The sequence below is a fragment of the Anticarsia gemmatalis genome, chromosome 29 (assembly GCF_050436995.1).
Source record: "Anticarsia gemmatalis isolate Benzon Research Colony breed Stoneville strain chromosome 29, ilAntGemm2 primary, whole genome shotgun sequence".
Taxonomy (NCBI): domain Eukaryota; kingdom Metazoa; phylum Arthropoda; class Insecta; order Lepidoptera; family Erebidae; genus Anticarsia; species Anticarsia gemmatalis.
In genome coordinates, this window is record NC_134773.1 from 2,701,644 (window position 1) to 2,723,803 (window position 22,160).

Genomic DNA, 22,160 nt, shown 5'->3' on the forward strand with positions numbered 1-22,160 from the left:
TAGTGAGCGAGAGACTCCGATATAATGACATGACGTAGTGGGCACGTTTGAAATGACCCTAACATAGTAATATTGATATTGATTATTCTTAATAATAACTAACTGATGCTTTTTCAATATTGTGATTTGTCTAGCTTTCACTTATTTTATTAATACATAACCCTAAATTAATAAATAAATTAATTATTTATTCGCGTTAAGAAAATAGTGACATACATTTTGTTGGTATAAATTCTTTATACTAGGACCTCGTGGCTAAGTAACAACAGCCGCACGGATCGATCTATCAGGTTAAGCTACGCTTGCCGAGGTCGATCTTGGATGGGTGACCATATTATTATATTTACCGAGTTCCTCCGCGTTTCGGAAGGCATGTTAGATTGTGGCTGTCATTTTCAGAGATGTTTGACAGTCGTTAAAAGTAGTCAGAAGTTTGAAAGTCTAGCAACCAGTCTTACCGAAGGATATCGTGTTATAACCTAGGTAACTGGGTTGTTGAAGTCAGATAGATAGTCGCTCCATGTAAAATACTAGAATTCAGCTGGAACCGGTGAGACTGGAAGCAGACTCCAACACAGTTGGAAAAAGGCTAGGCTGACGATGAAATAATATTCCTCTCATACAAAGAAAATAATTATAATTTAATTCATGCAAAGTCCCCAACCCGCACTTGGCCAGCGTGGTGGACTCAAGGCCTAACCCCTCCCTCATTACAGGAGGAGACCCTTGCCCAGCAGTGGGACATTAATGGGTTAAATTTATTTTTTTTATTTTTATTTTTAATTCATTCAAGTAAAGCCAAAATCTGTCACTATTTTGCTACCGCTGTACCGTATCACATTTGTCCATAACGCTGGAGTCATTGGGTGTTGGCCGAGTGGTCCCGGCCGACCATAATCTCGACAAAGTAGTCTATCACCTGCCTTGTTGAGATTTATGGCCATCCGGTGCCGCTCACTACGACGCACGGTCGAGGTAAGTATAATACGCTAGTGGAGTAAGGACGTAAGTTGTCTTGTTGTAGTGTCTACTTACGACCTTATTCCGCTGAAGATGTATTTGCAATTTTAGTGGAAGAATTGGTTAAAAGTAATTTTCGTTCCAAAAATCCTCTCTTTTAGCTATGAAATATTATTAAGTTTTTTTTGTTTCGAAAAACTACATGTGATAAGAACTATGAAGATTTCCCACAATTCATCCACAAAAAATGTGAAATACTTTAAAATGTGTACACCGCAGGCTTTTGTCATTTATAATTATTATTGTTTTACTTTTCATGTTAAGCATTCGACGCATACAATAGGGACGCATATAAAGGGGCTATAACAATTAATAACTGGTGATGGTTTTCTATACGAAATTCTAATCATGAGGTTTTAGGGTTTAATTACCGGGGCGGGCAAAGTGCTTTTGGTCTTTACTATTATAAATAGTAGCCTGGAGTTTGGTAACGTGCCTGTATGTTCCTGTGATTAGCGCGTACAAACAAACAAACAAACAAACTCTTTAGCTTTATAATATTAGTATAGATGTCACGGGCATTTATTTTGGTTATTCTTTTTTTTATATTGTGTTGCAATGCGATTGTCATTCGTTAGTTTTAAACAGGAATTTTAGTGTTACTTTATTTCTTCTTTTCATTTTTCTTGTGAACTGTTAAAATATTGTGTTGCGTTGCGAATGTCGTTACAAATATCGGTGTTTACAAAAGTTTGGTTAACCTCAAAATGTTGACATTAGTAACAATTTTTAAAAAAATATTAATAACCAATTGTTCAATAAATACAGCATTTTGTTACTTTTAAACTTTCGCGTTGCATGTTTATATCATACGGGAATGAATGCGAACATGCATTTCACTTTCAATTATTTGACGTGTCAGTACAGGTTATCCTGACCATCTTAAAATAATATTCTACGGAAATTAATGCATGTTGCATTCTACATTGGATTCCTTGTCGTTTCGCCGCAGTTAATAAAGACCGTGGTTGCAACATTTAGTTAGTTAATAAAACTGTTGTAAACACGGATATGACTGCTATTATAGTAAACTTTTATTATGAATTATCTGTGTGCCAAACAAACATTCGGTTTAGCTTTTTTAAGTGATTGAGTGACAAACATACATACAGTTAGCATCAAGTCGATGACCACAAACATTTTTAATATTTTCGTAGTTTCGAAAGGCACGTTAAATTGCGGTACTCGGCTGTCATTTTCAAAGATCTTTGACAGTAGTTAACAGTAGTCAGAAGCTTGAAAGTCTGACAACCAGTCTTACCGAAGGATATCGAAGGGCAATCGCTCTATTTAAAATACTGATATTCGGCTGCATCTAGTGAGACTGGAAGCAGACTCCAACATAGTTTGAAAGAAAGGCTTGACTGATTTGTTGTTAAGGTAGTACCGGATATGCATGCCTTATTTTCTTGTAACCATAGTTCGACCGATATTTTATGTATAGAATTGAGATAAGAAATAAACAAAATTTCAACGGATAAGTTAAGTAAAGCCTCTGGTAACACGCAGAGGTTACGGAGAATTTAACTATTTTGCAGGTTAGAAGGTTATGCGGACAAATTAGCAAAATTAAATTAACTCAGTCACGTAAAAGGCACGCGTTTGAAGGCATACAGATAGTTATCCATCCATGTCCAGTGTTTCACTAAATAATAACTTACAGGCAAACGTAGTAGCGCAGACTCGTATAAACTACAACGAGAGGCAACTGTTACAACTGGTCGCTGCCCACTTGACGGCGAGGGGACTGACGCAGAGTGCCAACATGTTGAGGCAGGAGGCCAAGTTACCTCCCCCCGCCGCGCCGGCCCCGCCCGCGCCTCCTCCGCCGGTTTATACACCATCTACACCGACCAGGGTGAGTGCATTCGTAACTATTATTAATACGCTGAGGCAGGAGGCTAAGTAACCTCCCCTCGCACCTCCTCCGCCGGAGTACACGCCCTCTATACCAACCAGGGTGAGAAGTAACGGATTTCACAGCCTGAAAAATGTCGACATGAGTTGGCGAGCCGGTGATCTCAAAACTTATTTTTCAAATATTCTAAATATGGAACAACAATTTTCGGGTTACAGAACTAAATATATTTATCCCATCTTAACATCCCATTGCTAGTACCCTCCTCCAGAAATGAGGGCCTTGAGTCCACCACGCTGACCAACTGTGGGTTGGGGACTTTGCATACCTTCAAGAACTGTTCTAAAGAACTCTCAGGCATGCAAGGTTGCATCACGATGTTTTCCTTCACAGTTAGAGCAAGTTCAATGTGCCAGCAAATAAATCAGAAATGTATATCAACATACAATTTGTATTACATTGCGTATTTCATTCACAGCCGCGTCTGTCCGTGTCTCGCGCGAACAGCAGTGGAACGTTACACCGCGACAGCGTCGATCTGAACTCTTCCCACAACATGCATATAGACGAATCCAGTCCACTACCACCTGTTATTAAAATAAGGTAAGTTACTTTAGAGCTTTATGTTAGAAAATTGTTACTTTATTTTTTTCCGTTTTTTTCTTCATAGTATCGTTCCTCTAGTTTTCTGTTTTATTGAATATTTGAGAAATTGATGAGTTTACTGGTACAGATGTCTTAGAATTTGGAGACGCGTGAATATTTTTTTCATTCTTTTGTTTTCATGTTTCATCCATACTAATATTATAAATGCAAAAGTAACTCTGTCTGTCTGTTACTCAATCACGCTTAAACTACTGAACCAATTTGCATGAAATTTGGTATGGAGATATTTTGATACTCGAGAAAGGACATAGGCTACTTTTTACCCCGGGAAAATGACTCATTTCCTAGGGAAAATTCAGGTGGCGGACGAAGTCGCGGGTAAAAGCTAGTAATTTATAAGGGGAATAGCTATGGTACTAAAATGCAGATCTATAATAGGTACTATTTTATCTCTAAGACTAACGGCACCTATAGCCAGTTGCGTTCACTGATGGTTTCTCGGTCTGTCAGTTTATCGATGGGCGGACCTATGATATGAGGCCTTGTGGGTGACTTGAGCAGCTTTGACTCTCAGTAGACCACTAACCATATGATAAAAAAAAACTAATATAATAATATAACTAACTAATATGTTTTGTTACAGAAAAGTACAAAACCCTCCCCTCACCCCCCTCCAGACGCCCACATCGGAGCACAAGCGCTCCCTACAGAAGCAACTGAGCGTAGGGCTGAACGAGCCGACCCCCAGCCAGCACCGAGTGACACTACACACCATCATCACCGAGTACTTGTACAATCAACACGCGCTGTGCAAGAACCCCGTCGTCACTTGTCCGCAGTTCAACTTGTTCGAGTGAGTAGCGCCGCCTTACTTTGTGTCTGTCAATATAGCAACTGAGCGTAGGGCTGAACGAGCCGACCCCCAGCCAGCACCGAGTGACACTACACACCATCATCACCGAGTACTTGTACAATCAACACGCGCTGTGCAAGAACCCCGTCGTCACTTGTCCGCAGTTCAACTTGTTCGAGTGAGTAGCGCCGCCTTACTTTGTGTCTGTCAATATAGCAACTGAGCGTAGGGCTGAACGAGCCGACCCCCAGCCAGCACCGAGTGACACTACACACCATCATCACCGAGTACTTGTACAATCAACACGCGCTGTGCAAGAACCCCGTCGTCACTTGTCCGCAGTTCAACTTGTTCGAGTGAGTAGCGCCTCGTTACTTTGTGTCTGTCAATATAGCAACTGAGCGTAGGGCTGAACGAGCCGACCCCCAGCCAGCACCGAGTGACACTACACACCATCATCACCGAGTACTTGTACAATCAACACGCGCTGTGCAAGAACCCCGTCGTCACTTGTCCGCAGTTCAACTTGTTCGAGTGAGTAGCGCCGCGTTACTTTGTGTCTGTCAATATAGCAACATGCCGCTGTGTAGAAGTCGAAAAATAAGTAAAAAATTGCTTCTAAGGCGACCAGTTTTAAAGAAATTAGTCAGTTTTGTAGAACTTTATTTAGTGTCGTGCGCACAATACGCACGATCAGTGAGAAGTCAGGCGTAGGACCGACGGGTTTATGTGACCTGTGAGGCACGGAGGTCTATGACCTCAACTTCCTAACTTCACCCTGCTTCAGTTATTACCCTTTAAAGTTATGTGCACTATGAAGCTTTATGTAAAACCGGCCATTTTAGTTCGTCCGGTGTAAAACAAAGCTGAATATTAAGATTTGCGGCTTGAACAACTTTGACACTATGTTGACCACTAACCATAAGATAAGAATTTAGTTACGATACAAGCTCTTGGTAATTAGTTGACCGTGTTAGAATAGTCTTAAGATATTATTTATCTCCCAGGCCGCACAAGTGCCCGGAGCCGCGCACGTCGGGCGGGCTGCTGTGCTCGCGCACGGACAGCAACGTGTGCGCGCGCGTGGTGCGGCGCGAGCTGGGCGGCGCGGCCAACACGCGCCACGCCTTCGCCACGCGCCAGCACGCGCGCCTCGCGCACTCCAACTTCGCGCCCGTCCGGACACTGCGGCTGCAGGACGATGACTCTTACTTCACGCATACTATATTTCATGTAAGTATTATTTTTTATGATTTATTTAGACCCTGTATAAAGCTACTTTTACGCAAAGCCTTAACAAATGTTTCACTTAAACTTGATTTGATTGATTGCTTCTGACTATCGCAAACAGGCAAACGAACGTGACAAGGAGACTTTATTTTGATTATAAAAATAAATAAAGTAGTATATTGATGAAAAACTATAATATTTTTTTAACTGAAAAGTTAATTGTAAATACTTATAAATTCACAAACTTCTTCGCCGCGACTCCGTCTGCGTGGACTACAGTTATATAGCTTATGTTATGTCGTGCTCATGCACGAATTATCGGCAAAACTAGCACATTTCAATAGTGTAATAATGTCTCATAGCTCAGCTACAGCACTACCAAGTTTGAGCAAATTCTGACCATTAGATTTGACGTGATTAGAGAATATATTATAGGCTAGTACAGCCTATAATACCATTTTTAAATGAAATTGTTAAATAAACAATTTCAATTAAGTCTACCGCTGCCTTGAAGGCAAAAATATTTCTAAGTAAAGATTCTATGCAAGCATATTTATCTCCAGAAACCTTTTCTGAAAATCAGTGCCGTCAGGCGTAAAGATCTCGTAATTTATTCAAAAACTTATATTTTTTTTACTGAAAGAATCCTAATGTAATTTTGTTGTTTCCAGCCAACGCAACAGCAGTTACTAGCGGCGACATCTTCAGGCGACATTAGGATATACAATTTGTTCAGCGGCGCGGAGGAAAACTCTTATCAAGTTCACGAATCTTACATATATCATATGCAGGTAAATATATAGTGTACTAGCTGACCCGCGCAACTTCGCTTGCATCAAATAAGAGAGAATGGGTCAGAATTTTCCACGTTTTTATAACACTTTTTACTGTTACTCTGCTCCTATGGGTCGTAGCGTGATGATATAAAGTATACCTTTTTTTCACGAAAAATATATCAAAATTATTTATATCTCCTAATATAACGAAGTCGCACGAAGGCATATCCGCCATTACAACAGTTGCCATGACAACGGAATTTTGTTAATTTAATGTCATTGAAATGAAACACACCAATGACTTTTCGAAGTTATGTGTGTATTAGAAATAATTATCACATGCTCCAACGGTGAAGGAAAACATCGTGAGGAAACCTTGCATGCCTAAAATTTGTTTAATACATTTATTGAGGGCATGCAAAGTCCCCAACCCGCACTTGGCCAGCGTGGTGGACTTAAGGCCTAATCCCTCCCTCATTACGGGAGGAGACCCTTGCCCAGCAGTGGGACAGTAATGGGTTAAATTTATTTTATTTATTTATAATGCCATTGAATAATAATAATATTGATTATTCGCGACTTAATTCGCCACCTGAATTTTCCCGGGAAATACGTCATTTTCCCGGGGTAAAAAGTAGCCTATGTCCTTTCTCGGGTATCAAACTATCTCCATACCAAATTTCATGCAAATTGGTTCAGTAGTTTAGGCGTGATTGAGTAGCAGACAGACAGACAGACAGACAGACAGACAGACAGACAGACAGACAGACAGACAGACAGACAGACAGACAGACAGACAGAGTTACTTTCGCATTTATAATATTAGTATGGATAAGTGATGATGATTTTGGGGATGATGATGATGATGATGATTTTGGTGATGATGATGATTGGGGGGTGATGATTTTGGTGATGATGATGATGATTTTGGTGATGATGATGATGATGATTTTGGTGGTGATGATGATTTCGGTGATGGTGATGATGAATTTGATAATGATGATTTTGGTGGTGACGATGATTTCGATAACGGTGATAATAATGATTTTGGTAATATAACATGTGTGATATAACGTATGTGTTTATTTCAGCCAAGCAGAGACGGTATGTTGCTATTAGCGTCCGCGACGACTCCGTGGCGACCTCTCTCCGCGCTATGGAATATGAAGGATTTCGAACTATTGTAAGTCATCTACTCATACTTATATTACTTACACCCGGTTTCTGAGGTACATTTAGCGGTAGTTTATCTATTCAATAGTGTCAAAATTACTATTAAAAAAAGCTGTTGAATAGATAAACTACCGCTAAATGTACTCAGAAACTGGGGGTTAGCAATGACATGTACCACAAAAAATAAATTTCTAAATTTATGACTTTGTATTCTCGACTAATTCCGTGGCGCAGTGGTAAAAGTCGCCATGCTACCATTGCGTCTGGAGGTTGTGGGTTCGATTCCCACATGGAACAATTATTTGTGTGATCTACAAATAGTTGTTTCGGGTCTGGTTGTACTTTGTGTCCGTTGTTTGTATGTTTGTAAAAGTTCCCGCAACAAGCAATTCTTGGTGCGGGAGTTGTTTTTTTTAACAAAAAAAAATGTAGACTGCATCTACTTTATGTACCTCTCAACTAAGACCAGAATTTTTTGCTTCTAGTGAAAAAGGGTATAAGTCCGATTTTGTAGAGAATGCGTTAAGTATAGTAAAATGTTCAGGAAAAAATGCTCTAACTTTAAACTAATGTCAAAACTTTAAAAGTTAGCAATGTGCAAAAATTGCACTAAACATATTACCAAAGAGCGATATAAATACACTCTAATTTATTAACGTTTATACACGTTTTTACTAGAGCACACGTTATTTTTAACCTCCCAACAAACCACATATTTGTACAAAATAAATAAATAAATACAACAGCATCTTAACCAAAAACCTGTTCCAGTCGTTTCCAGCTAGATAACGAGGAGTACGTGGAGTTCTCCAAGATGTCTGACGAGCGCATCATCGGCACCAAGGGCGAGACGGCCACGATATTCGACACGCGCACCGGCCGGGAGCTCATGACCCTCACGCCAACCATCAGCAACCAGTACGCCAAGAACAGGGCCGTGTTCAATCCTACTGATGAACTGATATTGTCGGGTGAGTTATACAACATTTCTGGATATTTATTTCTCAAAAAAGAACGATTACAGTTCACTTATATCAGGAAATGCATATTAATTTACAACATGTTTTAGATTTTTGCACTATGACCAAAACTATAATACACTGAACAATTCAATTAACCAGTTATGCAGCAGCAGTAATAGCCAACAAAAAAAATTAAATAAAACATTCAATTTTATTATTCTGAATATTTGGAGTCTATTGTGGCTGGAAGTAAATAATAAAAGATTATTTCACGCCTTTTATAAACAAAGGGGTCTACTTGTTGTATGGTTAGTGGTCACTGGTCAACCTAGTGTCAAAATTGTTTAAGCCAACCGAAGGTCTTAGACATGGCTTAACGACTGTTATCTTAGTAGACAATAACCGGGACCGACTTTTTACATGACCTTTGAAGCACTGAAATACTCGGTTAAAATACCATGTGAAACTGTATTAATTTTTTTTACCGGATAGGTTATACAGCACTTAACCATGACTGAGAATTTGGCTCTTACATTTCTGTTACTTAGTTATGATTTATTCGGAAGTTAACGACTAGTTTAAGAATTAATGACCACATCCAATAAAAAAGGTATTTGAACCTTAGCCCTCTCGATCTTAAGTCCGAAGTCTTAATCACCATATTTTGTTTTTCAGACGGTGTGTTATGGGACGTGAACACGGGGAAAGAAATACATAAATTTGATAAATTAAACCAAACGCATAGTGGAGTGTTCCATCCTAATGGATTAGAGGTAAGAAACATACATACATACAAAATCAAATCATTTATTCATTCAGGTCAAATGCTGACACTTATAAATTAGTCAATGATACGGAGAGTGAATTTACCGCCAGTTTGGAGCAGTTGTTGGTAGGGCCGACAAATACAAATGTATCATACAATAATTTTTTTCCTGACTCTTGACTGCCGCGCAGTCTTGAGTTCAAATCATTTATTCATTATCAAATTTCTGATGTAAAAAACTTGATTACTAATGAATGTGGAAAAAAAGTGAATAGATTTCCCGTGGAAAAATCTTATTAACACATAAGATCTAGGTTATAAACTAGCTGTGTATCAAATTTTATTAAATCCACTCACTTCACATTTGCAATAGAGTAACATTAAAAGTGTATATTGTATGGGGACCCCCCTTAATATTTATTTTTTATTTTTAGTATTTGTTGTTATAGCAGCAACGGAAATACATAATTGGTGAAAATTTCAGCTTTCTAGCTATTACGGTTTATTAGATACAGTCTGACACAGACAGCGGAGGCTTAGTAATAGGGTTCCGTTTTTACCTTTTTGATACGGAACCTCAACATCCTTCGTTTATAATATTAACAGGATATATAAACTGGTATTTAAATATGTATAATTTTCAGGTAATATCTAACACGGAAGTGTGGGACCTGAGAACATTCCACCTGCTTAGAACAGTGCCTACTTTAGATAAATCAGAGGTGAGTACGTTTTAACATAACCTTTATAATGATACGCATATTTGTTCATTATTCTGTCTGACGCCACCTGAATCATCTGCAATAGATGTACACAGGCCAATGATGATGTCACTAAAAAAAACATTCGTACAATCTTGAATCTGTTAGTGTGTTTAAATACGGAGTACTTATATATTTTTAACTAAATAAGTGTACTTACTTTGATTTAAAAAACGGTTCATCATTATAATTATATCAAGAATCGTGTGATCGATTCCTTAACGCAAAAAAAATGTGTGTTTTGTTGTAATTTGTGCCTGTTGTTAGTATGTTTGTACAAGTTTTCAGTTTTCATGTCAACCAGATTTTAAAAAATGTCAATCATTTAAAAAAATACATTTCCCTTCTGTCTTCACAACCCCTCTTTCATTATAGCAGAAGACTTACCCAGTAGTGGGTCAATTTTACAATTACACAACTGTATAAAAACTGTACAAAGTGATATATTTTTGTGTTAACTGCACATTTGGCGCAGTGGTTTAAGCGGTCACCTCGCCGCAACAACCGTAGCGCCGCGTGTGCTGGGTTCAAATCCCACTCGGGACAAATATTTGTGTAATGAGCACGAGTATCTGTTCTGAGCCTGGTTGTCAATGTATCTATATAAGTATGTATTCAGAAGTATATAAGTATGTTTATCAGTTATTTGGTTAGCAATGCATATTTATTTTCTCGCGCCTTTTTATCGAATATCTCGAAACGTTGTTTTTGTAGATAACGGCATTATAGTTAGGGGACGGCAGTATGTCAGTCAGTCACTTTTGAGTTATGAACGCAAGTCTATAAAAATGTCTACTTTATGCACAAAGTAATAAACCTTTTTGTGTGTGTTTCTCAGGTGGTGTTCAACCCGTCGTGCACGGCGTTGTACGCGGTGTGCTCGGACCAGGACTCGGAGGAGCGCAACCAGTTCGACACCAGCTTCAAGACATTAGACCCTTACGATTATTCTAGTATAGGTGAGAGTACTACATTACAATTAGGGTTAACCGTAATATTAGGTCGGAGAAAGTCTTTTCGCATTATAGTATGTATGAACTTGTAATAAAATCTCTTTGGCTTCAAGAATCACAAATGAGTACACGGTTCATTAGGTTTCTTTCAGTGAGCTCGTGAGGTACCCAAATATCGAGCTCGAAAAGATTTCATTGCAAGTTCATACATACGATAATACGAAAAGACTTTTTCCCCGACCTTATAATTTTTTCTCTAAATCCTTTTATTGTACTAGCAACAACCTCTGAGTTTCGCTGACTTGCGGGTTAACCGTAATATATCCACTAAAATATTTCTTGATAATAACTCGATGTGTAGTGAAAACCGCATAAAAATCCATTTGGTAGACCCTTCGTGCGCGAGTCCTAATCGCACTTGGCCGGTATTTTTTATAATATGTAATAAAAATGTTTTTGTTTTCCTGTTTTCCAGCGACAATAGACGTGAAACGCAACATATACGCGTTGAATGTGTCTCGGTACGGCACTCAGATAGCGCTGGTGGAGAACATGGGCGACTTCGAGCAGATGCAGGAGTCCTGCGTCAAGGTCTACGACGTCGGCAGGCGGCGCGACCATGACGATGACGCGGTATGTAGCGAAATTTTAAGAAAATTTATACAAACTGTCACCCCTATTTTACTCCTTTAGGGGTGGAATTTATCAAAATCCTTTCTTAGGAAATGCCTACGTCGTAACATATATCTGCATGCCAAATTTCAGCCCGATCCGTCCAGTGGTTTGGGCTGTGTTTTGATAGATCCGAGACTACGAGTATGTCAGTCAGTCACCTTTGAGTTTTATAAAAAATAGATTGTATTGTTGTATGGTTGAAATTGTGTTTTGAAAAATGTAGGTCCGTTTTTTTGTTTATTAACACGTCAAACGGAAAAGTGGGTTTTTTGCAATCTTACAAATAAGTTACAGCAGATTTAAGATTATACTACTTTTCCACTTGACTCGCGGTAGAATTATAAAAAATATTAATTCAGGTTATTAAGTTATAAATTGTTATCTATATAAAGATAAACAAACATCCATACTAACGACATTTCGTATTTATAATATCGCACCCCAGTGAAACAATGGCGTAAGTATAATTTTTTATTTCAGTTTTTAATAGTACATTTAAAAATTTGACCATATGTATATTGTATGGTCATTTTTTTAATGTAATGCAAAATTGTTTGTTCACATTGACTATTGTACTATGGTAGGTAAACTATATGGTACATTTTTAATGCTCAAATTGATCATAAGTGTCTCTTATGGTCAATTTCTAAGGTAAAATTTCAATTCAAAATGATGTTTTATGCCAATTTTTTTTTTGTGTAAATATCAGAAAAAATTAGAACAAAAACCTAGTTTAATAGGCTTTTATACTCTTGTAAAATGAGTGAATCTCACTTATGCCTTTATTTCCCTGAGGGTATGATATGTTGTTGATAAAACTATACGTAAAATTACGTTGAATTGAAAAAAATAAATTGGATGTTTTTATGGTAACGACACAGAAATTTTAATTAGCCTGTCAGTCAAATGAAAAATATACACGTTTTTTCATCAAAAGCGGCCTCCGTGACTCAGTGGTTAAATTGGTCGCCACGCCACTACCATTGCGTCGGGAAGTCGTGGTATTCCTGCACGGCGCAACTATTTGAGCGATCCACAAATAATTATTTCAGGTTTGGTTGTACTTCGTGTCCGTTGTTTGTATGATTGTAAAATTCCCAGCGACACAAGAACTATTCGTAGTGTAGGATTGTTGGCTAATGACGTCACGTTTTCGTACATTTTCTACTATACCGTGGCGTCATGCAACTTTTCAACTCAATGTATCGCCGTAAATATTTGATTATGTGTAGAAAGAAAATACGTGTATGATAGTTTTTCACAATCTACCACACGAACTAATAAATGTATGTATGTATGTATTTCAACTTTATATACAGAGCTGTATAATAGCGGAGTTAATGCCAGGGGCATTCTCTGCCAGTCTACCTTGGGGTGATGCAGAGATAATTATGTAGGTGTTTAAAAAAGGTTCATTTAGGTTGTATTATTATAATATCTGCATGACGTATGTATGTTCTATTATAATGTTTGTATGTATGTAACAGGAGGAGGACGAGGAGGACGACCTCGCAGGCAACACGGACAACGACGACGGCTCTGATTCAGGATCCGACAATGATGATGATTGTAAGTGTTCAACAATATACTATCTTTTATATAATATGTTGCATGTACTTTATAAAGATTATAGCACATTATACCGACATTATCTCTCGAAATAACGTGGCTTCTCGACTTTTAGTAGACTAATACATGCTTTATATTAGGTCGGGGGAAAAGTCTTTTCGCATTATAGTATGTAAGAACTTGTAATAAAATCTTTTCTCTACACAAAAAAAACTCGATATTTGGGTACCTCACGAGCACACTGAAAGAAACCTTATGAACCGTGCACTCATTTGTGATTCTTGAAGCCAAAGAGATTAGGAGACAGCAGTGTCTTTGTCTGCTGGTATAATATGCTATGATCTTCAAGTCCAAATATCTTTTTGATTTCTTTCCGAGTGGTGTTGTAAATTTCGCAGTGAAAATTTAAAACTGATTTGTATATATTTTGCTTTTAATATTTGAATTACCTTTACAGTGGGAATACAAATATAGTAACACTAAATTTAAATTATATTTAGTCCTTTACAGTCCCACTGCTGGGCTAAGTGTCTTTCTGTATAGTGAAAAAGCCTTAAGTCCACCACGCTGACCAAGTGTGGCTTTAAAAATTTATTTAAAACTTTTGCTTAAGTCAGTTTCATTACTTCTTAATAGTATCGTCAACTGTGGCATCTTTACTAAGTCATGTTAACATTACCTATAAATAATAAAATCCTGTAAGATACTAGAATATGACTTATGTTAAATAATAGGTACACCTATAAATAATAATATAAAAATAAATCGCTATATTTGTTGCTAAGCGCAAATCTCGAGAACAGCTGAACCGATTTCTATAATTCCTTTTTTATAATATTGAAATACGAGAATGGTTCTTGCCGAGAGAAAAATTTAAATAAATAGCAAAAATTATAAGATTAAAAAATATTATATAAAAAATGTATAAATGACCGTAAGGTACGAAATAGCAATGAAAATAATTGTATATTTTTCAGTTGGCAAATTAACATGACAAATTAAAGATGCCACAGTTGACGGTAGTCGTGAAACTGGACATAAGATGCATTTAACATTAAAGTTTAAGGTTGTGTTTTTTCTAATCGTGTGCTCTTTTGATGATTTCAAAGCATATTTCAATACCCACACGCCACTTCATAATTTTTTTTTTAAGTTCGTTTTATAGTTTCTGTAGTTAATTTTTTTATTTAAATATAATGCAACGCGAAAGTTGAATATACAAATACACACAAAACAAATACAAATACATGGATACAAATGCATTCTAATACATGAATATAAATACGTAAACATATTGTATGTATACACAAATACAGAAACATAAATACAACTACATACATAAAATACAAATACACAAATTCAAAAATACATAAATACAAATGCATACATACTAGTATACAACTATATTTATACAAATGCATAAATACAGATACATAAATACAAATCCATGTATACAAAAGTGGCGTATGCGTATTGATATTGTATTACAAATACAGTGGCATCATCTATATTGCGTAACGCAGTGATGGGCCTGGCCGAGGCCGACTCGGGCGACTCCAGCCCCGACGAGAACGAGGAGAGGAGGCCGCGCCGCAGGGTGAGTGATGCTCAGGACGATGACAATGTGGGTATATGGTTACTAACACTACTAATTAATGTACAATTTGTGTGTGTGTGTGCATGACGCGTCATGCTAGGATTTGATGCGGGTAAAGCATTTTATGAAGAGCGTGACAGTGATCACGCTGACAATGGTAGTGGAAGTAGTGTGCATGATGCGTCATGCTTGGATGTAACACAGTTGTCATGTGATGTTGGTCAACACTGAAAATTATAGTGTTGTGTAGATTTCACTGATGGTTATGTGTGCATGACGCGTCATGCTTGAATTTGATGCGGGTAAAGCATTGTGAGAAGTGTATGACAATCACTGTATATGATAGTGTAAGTAGTGTGCATGACGCGTCATGCTTGGATGTAACACAGATGTGATAAGTGATCACTGAAAAAATAGTTTTGTGTAGATTTGATAGATGGTTATGTGTGCGTGACGCGTCATGCTTGGATGTAACAGTAATTGTGATGTGATGACAGTGATCGTTTCCAATGGTAGTGTAAGTAGTGTGCATGACGCGTCATGCTTGGGTGTAACACAGATGTGATAAGTGATCACTGAAAAAATTGTATTGTGTAGATTTCATAGATGGTTATGTGTGCATGACGCGTCATGCTTGGATGTGATGCGGGTAAAGCATTTTGTGAAGTGCATGACAATCAGTGTGACGCGTTAGTTCGGGTGACATCACGTTATATTTTCGGGAATATGGCCTCAAACATGTGCATGAATAACAAGTCATTTCAGACGTCACGGTATTCTCTTTCTATCTATAACCGTGGTTTAAAAGTCGCGTCTTACCAAATGCCTGTTATACTATAACAAAGTTAAATATTCGTATCGCTTGGTAATGTTTGGTAAAGGGCGTAATTGTTTCGCTTGGGAATGTCATAATTTGGGTGTTTGGTAACTAATTACCGCTTATGTTTTGTTTGTGTGCGTGAAACTAAAAAACTTTGCATGATGCGTCAAACTTAGCAGACAAGAACTATTAAAATGTCAGTAACACACAATTTTATCATGATCGGGAACAATGTTCTAACTTCAGCATGACATGATATACTTGTCAATCGAATATATTCGGATTCTATATGAATGTCTTAGAAAAAAATTACTTATTTTGCCCTTCGGGAATCTTCGACAATTTTCGTAACTAGTAGAGACCCTAGAGCGATATTAAGCGAATAAAAAACGTCTTGAAAATCGCGAGCATGACATCAAATCACGCTATTTTATTAATACATGCATGATATGGCTTCGGCATCACTCGGCAGTATTCGGTAATGCTCGGCTTTAGCATAGTTAACACTCCCCCGGTTTCCGAGGTACATTTAACGGTAGTTTATCTATTCAATAGCGTTTAAACTCGTAGAAAAAACCGCTATTGATTAGATAAACTACCGATAAATGTGCCTCAGAAACCGGGGGATAGTAAAAACGGTAGAGAAGAAATATTTTAACACATACTAAATAGCTTGTATTAGTAACATTCAAAATAACAAAATTTTCCATATAATGCACATGGGTCTTATGACCGGTTTCTGGGGCATAGAGCAAAAACAATGTTTTCCTTCACCGTTAGAGCAAGTGATAATTTATTAGGTCGGGGAAAAAGTCTTCGCATTATAGTATGTATGAACTTGTAATAAAATCTTTTCTCTACACAAAAAAGCTCGATATTTGGTTACCCCACGAGCTCACTGAAAGAAACCTAATGAACCGTGTACTCATTTGTAATTCTTGAAACCAAAGAGATTTTATTACAAGTTCATACATACTATAATGCAAAAAAAAAAATCCCGACCTAATATTTATAATACACACATAACTTGGAAAAGTCATTAATGTGGTTCGAATCTGCAACCACTTGCGTGTAAGTTACCAACTTAAACCACTAAGCTATCACTGCTTTTCATCTATTAATATACTACTAAATATTATAAAATAAACAATATCATCTACATTGGCTGGTTCAATAAAGCGTGCTGCTCGGGGGCGGCGCGCGGCAGACAGCGGCTCCGACAGAGAGGTAGCGACCGACGTGAGTACATCACTTGTCGCATGACTCGCAAATAACATGTCTGTAGTTAGAATAACTTGCTATGATTATTATTTATTTATTTATAATAATAATTGAAACTAAACATTAAATTAATACATTAAATAATAATTTTATATGTACAAACGAAAAAAAAATAAGAAATTAAATATAAATAAAATTAAAGTAAGGCAGCAATAATAATAAAATAATCATCATCATTTATTTATTATTCAGTTGGTACATACATTTACACATATGCCTACAAAACCATTTTTTGTCTTGACTGTCTCGAACTAAATATAACTAAAAACACATGTAGAAAAAATAACAAAGAACTTACATTACATTAAGCAGCAATATTATATGTATTTAAGTTAATGCATGATTTCTTACTTAGGGCAAAATTTCCATACAAACCTTCTTCCACTATTTTATCCCCTTGGAAGTAGAATTGATCAAAATCCTTTCTTAAGTACTGTTTACGTCATTATAACTTTGTGCATGAAAAGTCTCGGCCCGATCGGTTTAAAATTGACAAAGTTACATACAAACCCTATTTTATCCTCTTGGGGGTAGAATTGGTCAAAATCCTTTCTTAGCAGGTGTCTGCGTCATAACATCTACCTGCATGTCAAATTTCAGCTCGATCCATGCATTGGTTCAGGCTGTGCGTTGATAGATCACTATCCCCCGGGTTCTCTAGTATTTCTATTCAATAGTGTTTAAACTCATATAAAAAAAGCTACTTCAGAAACCGGGGTTAGTCAGTCAGTCACCTTTGTGTTATATATATTTAGATTGTATTAGTAGTCGCTATGCTTTAGTAACCCATTACTGTCCTACTGCTGGGCAAAGATTTCCTTCCGAATTGAAGGGCCTAGAGTCCACGATACTAACCCAGTTCGTGCATACTATTATGAAATGCGTTGTACATAACTAGAAAGTCGTTTGTGTGTTGCTTATCATTAAAAATTACTAACAACTAATAAAATTATTAAGACTACTAAAAGGGATATTAACAATTGTGACAAAAAAACCAATAAATATTCATAAAAACTTCTCCTTTTTTCGCTCTATATTCAATGTTATTGGTTACTGTGTCCAGCCAGTCTTTTTAGTGAATTCGTTCGCATGTATTTTTTTTTTGTCAGCATATCCGCAATCAGTGATGAACTATAAGCGGATTGGTTCAATATTCTCGACTTGCAAGAGTGCAATCCAGCGAGTGCACTTCTCCTTTTATATTAAGTCCTTGACTCAAGTGCTGGAATTAGCTGGAAGTATACTTTCTGTCCAGCTCCATGATATGTGCCCTTTTTAATCGTTTTGGTGGGTTGCTGGCAAATAACCGTTCGCATGTATGTGTTTGTATTGCATGCTTATTTCTATAATCAAATTATCCCCAAATGTTTATCAAGTAAATCTAATGTAAATGTGTGATACAATGTGTCAATATTTATAAGTTAACCGATGCTTTGGAAGTGGTTGTTAATGCTTTTTCAAGGAGTTTTAATACTCTGTGGTGGGGTACTAACATATTTATTTCAATTAATACAAAAGTAGTTTATTGTTTTAAATATTTTCATTGACAATAGAAATTATGAAAAATACTAATCCTATGTGTCAATTTCTTTGAAAATATTAAGATAAAGTTTTTTATTTTATTTTTATCTGTGATTTCCCTTTAATTACAATTTGTCTGATTGATTCAATGCTGTAGCACCTTGCAAAATGATGGCCTATTAGAGCTACTACACAGTGAGTGAGTGTGGCTCCGGCCTTATAGCCAGATTTTGTAAAATGCTACAGTATTGAAAGAAACAGGCATTTAAAGAATCAACATTATGCCTTAAAAATGGTATACTTTTTGATGTAGCTGTATGCGATGTTTAAGGCATTTCAGACATAATATCAGGCATGTGTAGAATGTCTAAATGTCTTAAAAATGGTGTACTTTTGGAAGATATTTGATTTTTTAGGCATTAAGGTGAATAAAAATGTTTGCTGTGTCGTGATGCTAATGTAGTGTTTGATTCCAGGCGGGCGGTGCTCAGAGCAGTGACAGTGACGGCGAAGGAGACATCGAACTAGGAGATATCATCGAGTTCGATATTGACTAATACAATAAATGTGTTGATCAGTTTATACCAATTTTCTTTTAAAACCTCCCTGTTTAAGAAGATACTAGTGACTACCACTACCTATAAGCCCGCCTCGACTACAGCTATGAGTTGTAAAGCTTATTAACAATATGATCTCTAGGCCAACTGTATATGGATTGGTTTATAGTGTCCAAGTATGTTCACTCTATTCCTTCACTGTCGTAGTCCGGTAGGACGAATAACCGACACGACCAGCGAGAGCTGCAGGATCGACGGCTTACGTGCTCAGAGGCACTGAAATCTACAACGTCAAACTCCTTATTCAAGGCAATCTTAATTTGAGTATAACTAGCTGAACCGCGGATCTCCTCACTTTCTCTTATTTCTCTCCGTAAAAATCTTTCCCGAGTCTTTAATACAATTTTACCAAAACAAGTCTAACTGGTTGAGCCGTATTTGAATTTGGCAGAAGCTCGATTTTGTACATTCGATAAAATCGTCATCCTATCTAATACCATACATTGCTACTGAGCTACTCGTGAGAAAGCCAGAAGAAATCCGGCAGAAAATCTCGAAAAACCAGTAGGTATCTGAAATTGACATTTAATTTAACATGAGCCAGAAAAGAAAAATTAAGATTCGTTCGGAAATTTTGTTCTCTACTTTAAATTAATTTAATTTATTATATAACTGTAAATATTTTCTGTTTTGCAAATTATTCATAGTTTAGTATTATATTTTATATGTTAAAAGTATGTAAATAGTAATTGTAACACTTTATAGAGAATTAATAAATCCTTATTAAGATTAATTAATTTGTCAATATTTGTATGTAAACTAATTTAACACATCATTTTATATAGTCGATAAAAAATAATCATGTGCGGTATTATTGTCATAAATAATTATTATAGTCTACATTGAACCGTTTAAGAAAAATAATAATACATCAATAATATGAAAATATCCTAATTAATGTTGTTAAACGAAATACGAAACAAAAAAATATCAGCGTCTATTTCTTTTGCCTTTCTTGAAGCAGGCAAAGGAAACAATATTCATTGAGCCTCATCTTCCTGAAATATCCAATAATAATATGGATTATTTAAATTATTTAATGAAATTAAAAAGAGATTCTTTTTATTTCGGTTTGCCTAAAATGCGCTCAAGAAAAAAAAACATTTTTTTCAAGATTTATATTATTATAATGTTTAGTAGAAAATTGCACTTTTGAAGAACATAGTTTTTGCAAAAATACGCTTTATTTGATTTTTCTCTCAATATTTCACTCCTGCACCTTATTAAATGCAGTCTTAGAAAAACAATCAGCCATGTATGAGCCGTTCCTGAATTTTCTGATTGGCAACACCTTTGGGTACCAGGCGCGCATTACTTACGAAGCTGCGAAGAGGTCTTTTGAAATGGAAAGGATCTTTGTAGTGACATCTGTTGTACAGTTGCTGAATTAATAGAATAATTTATGTAATTGTAATTGTATTAATTCAAGTCCTACACGACAGATGTCGCAAAACTTAAACTTTGTCTACCATTTTAACTTCAGAAGATCTCTTTATAAGGTATGCGATCCTGGTACCCAAACATGGTACAAAGCGCTAAACTGGAGAACAACTCGACCAAATTCGACTTAATGTTTGAAGTAAAATTATTAATATTGTCTTTAAGACATGACGAAGGTTTTTATGTAGAGAAAAAAAATGCAATGAAAATTCGTAAGCGGAACTTCGCGGGTCAGCTAGTCTATAATAATGAATCTTAATGAAACGAAATTAATAAAAAATTAATCTAAATTTGTTGCTAAGCGCAAGCAAATCTCGGGAGCAGTTGAACCGAATTAGATACATTTTTATAATATTCCTTGAAGTACGCGAATGGTTCTTATGGTGGGAAGAATAGAAATAAATGATAATGAATATTTAATTTTTTTAAAAATGAATTAATTATTCATCATCATTGGCCTGAATACATCTATTGCAGATGATTAAGGTGGCGTCAGGCAAAATTAGTACACTTTCGTTCGTGGCTGAAAAGGCTAATTAATTATTAATCAATTATTTAACGTAGTTTTTATAATTTAAAAGTAAAGAATCGTTTGTAAGGTACGAAGCTCGCCGGGGTCAGCTTGTTTAAAATAATTACAGTCCACTGTTGTTTTTATTTAATCGTCGATCTATTGCAGATACACCACCTCTCCACTAATTTTAAGCCAAATCAGTTAAGCTGTTCTTGACAATAAATAGATCCACAGTTATCAGGTATCATCATCATCATGGACTACTTGGTAGTGTAGTCTCCATGTTTTTTTCTTCTACCAGGCACAAACACGGTCGAACGGGATAAAAATATATCCTATGTCCGTCTCCTGTAGCGCAATTCTGTACAACTATCGAGTATCGAAAACCGGCTAGCTATCGATAAATTTTGTATGAAAACTTGATCAGCGCCCCCAGCGGATTTTGCAGGAACTGTGTTTTTTTGTTTTTTTAGCGACCGAGGGGACTGGAAGTCTTGGGGAGAACCCTTTGCTCAGCAGTGGGACACAGAAATAGGCTAGATAAAATAAAATGTTTTTCAGTGACGCCATTTTCCACCAAATAATAAAAGAAATCATAATAAAAATATTATTTGTTGGAAGCATGTTTAGAGGCAATTCGAAATTCAAATTTCGAAGTAAAAAGTTATTCTTATTTTAAATTTTATTAAATCATTTAAATAATTCATTGTGTAACATTATTGCATATTTTATGAAGACAAGGCTATGGATATTGTTTCCTTCGCTTGCTTTAATTTAAAGGAGGCAAAATAAATAGACGCAGATTTTTTGGCGGACCGATGTTCAAAAAGACTTTTTTCCTTTTTGACTCCCGTTAAATTATGTCAAGTTGTAGACACTCGAAAGTTCGCTATTCTCTGCCGGATTTCTGATGGTCTCCTAACGAGCAGCTCAATAGCAATGTATGGTATTCGATAGCGTAACGTTAGTATCGAGTACAGAAACGAGCCACTGGTTCTAAGCTACCTCTCCACCAATTTCCAGTCAAATCAGTTCAGTCCTTGAGTTATAAATAGTGTAAATAACACGATATTCTTATAATATATAATACTAGCTGACCCACGCAGCTCTGTTTGCGCATTTTTTTCTTTTGGAAAGAAATTTACATAATATTAATATTTCCAGTGCC

The 22,160-nt window shown here is 36.4% G+C and overlaps 1 protein-coding gene across 1 annotated transcript in view; it reads left to right on the forward strand.

Moving 5' to 3' along the window:
- The window catches only part of mahj (LisH and WD40 domain-containing protein mahjong), a 38,814-nt gene extending 19,813 nt beyond the window's left edge, over nt 1-19,001 (forward strand). The window contains exons 21-35 of the mRNA XM_076132921.1: nt 2,684-2,878; nt 3,357-3,481; nt 4,128-4,337; nt 5,345-5,570; nt 6,239-6,358; nt 7,435-7,526; nt 8,288-8,487; nt 9,154-9,251; nt 9,889-9,966; nt 10,844-10,964; nt 11,434-11,591; nt 13,121-13,202; nt 14,699-14,826; nt 16,799-16,858; nt 18,898-19,001. Of these exons, the coding sequence (XP_075989036.1) occupies nt 2,684-2,878; nt 3,357-3,481; nt 4,128-4,337; nt 5,345-5,570; nt 6,239-6,358; nt 7,435-7,526; nt 8,288-8,487; nt 9,154-9,251; nt 9,889-9,966; nt 10,844-10,964; nt 11,434-11,591; nt 13,121-13,202; nt 14,699-14,826; nt 16,799-16,858; nt 18,898-18,978 (1,974 nt within the window). The 3' untranslated portion in view covers nt 18,979-19,001. The remainder of the gene's footprint in view (nt 1-2,683; nt 2,879-3,356; nt 3,482-4,127; nt 4,338-5,344; nt 5,571-6,238; nt 6,359-7,434; nt 7,527-8,287; nt 8,488-9,153; nt 9,252-9,888; nt 9,967-10,843; nt 10,965-11,433; nt 11,592-13,120; nt 13,203-14,698; nt 14,827-16,798; nt 16,859-18,897) is intronic.
- The last annotated feature ends 3,159 nt before the right edge of the window (nt 19,002-22,160 follow it).